This window comes from Triticum aestivum, chromosome 1B, assembly GCF_018294505.1.
Source record: "Triticum aestivum cultivar Chinese Spring chromosome 1B, IWGSC CS RefSeq v2.1, whole genome shotgun sequence".
In the NCBI taxonomy this organism is placed as follows: domain Eukaryota; kingdom Viridiplantae; phylum Streptophyta; class Magnoliopsida; order Poales; family Poaceae; genus Triticum; species Triticum aestivum.
Window position 1 is genome coordinate 695,623,615 of NC_057795.1, and position 1,466 is coordinate 695,625,080.

A 1,466-nucleotide genomic window follows, 5' to 3' on the forward strand; every position below is an offset into this window, starting at 1 on the left:
ATCTACCTGTACACTCTTGATTGAATAAACCGAGCTGAAGAACGAAATAAAAAGAGAAAAATTATAAACCGAGTTGCGAGTTCGATTCTCCACCCTGCGCTCTTTTTTTACCTTCGAAGAACAAGAAAATCAAGAAGGAAAAAATAGAATGGGCCGGCCCAGTTTGGACTGCTGTAGGCGCCCGTTTGCAAATTGCACTGTAACGGGCGCCTGAACCGCCAAATAGGAAATGCCCACATAGCAAGGGTTGGAGGAAAAAAACAATTAAGATAATCTAGCCAACAAGCTTGTCGTCTATCTATAATTCTATATTAGGTAGGGAGAACAAGTCGATGGATTCATGGCCACAACTATTATTTTGATTGTTATGTGGCCACAACTAAATTAGGTAGCTCCTTCTCAACTGCCTGCGCTGAAATTGGCCGAGCTACTAAAAATAGGCGTCCAAAAGCAAGGAAGCATGCATGCGGTGCTATCTATCTATCTATCTATTTGGTGTATGTGTATGCCTATATAAGAAGGGGAACACCAGCTAGCTAATCTGCTCTCTCGCTGCAAGTGCGCACACACCCACCCACCTGACCAAATATATCCATCATATAACAATAGAGAGGGAGAGAAAGATCATCCATTCATCGACTACCATGGCCATTTCTCTGCTGCCTTACACCGCCTCGGCTCTGCTTGCCATCGTCATCGCCGTCGCCATCGCTGTCGCCCCTGCAGTTGTTCGATCGGACCAAGAGCCTGGGCCCAGCATTGAAGCCATCAACGCCACATGCGCGACTGCTACGTACAAATTTGAGTGCACCCATCTGCTACTAAACAACCTGGATGTCAGGACGCCTCAAGTGAAGGACGTGATCGCAATGTCAGTCCAAGTCGTCGCCAAGAAGGCGGCGGAGGCGGCCGCATTCGCCAAGGCCATCAAGAAACCCTCCAAGTGCGTCACCGACTGCCTCGACGACCTCGCCATACTATCCAAGCACATCAAGACGCTCCCGGCGACGCTCGAAACCGCCAACGACGCGGGCTTCTTTGAGCAATTTGACACAAAGAAAAAATGTCACGGAGATTGTTGCTCGGACAACTTCTCGGGCGAGGAATGCAACGCAAAGAGCCAAATCGGTGGGGTGTTTGGCGCTCTTCGTGTCACTGATGACCTGTTGATGAGGAGGGCGTATTTTAGGAAGCAGCAGCTTGACAACAAAACAACATCACCTAACTCTAACTGAAGAGGACAGCCGGTGTGATTTGCTCTTACATTGATATCGCATGCGTATGAATAATGGTCCAATGGAATTGGGAGCGGAGTAAGAAGCTCATGTTGCCTTTATGCATGTAATAATCATGCCTGCCTGCATGGCCCGCTAGCTGTTGGTCCAATGCCTGGCTGCCTGCCTGAACTGGCGTCAATTTCCAGTTTGTTTTTGTAATATATAATAACTCTTCTGTATTGTGCATTA

General features: G+C 47.9%; 1 protein-coding gene across 1 annotated transcript; it reads left to right on the forward strand.

The window, feature by feature from the left end:
- The first annotated feature begins 524 nt into the window (after positions 1–524).
- LOC123101957 (uncharacterized) lies at positions 525–1,466 on the forward strand. Its single transcript, XM_044523206.1, has one exon. The coding sequence runs from the start codon at positions 645–647 to the stop codon at positions 1,233–1,235; it is 591 nt and encodes a 196-aa protein (XP_044379141.1). The 5' UTR covers positions 525–644; the 3' UTR covers positions 1,236–1,466.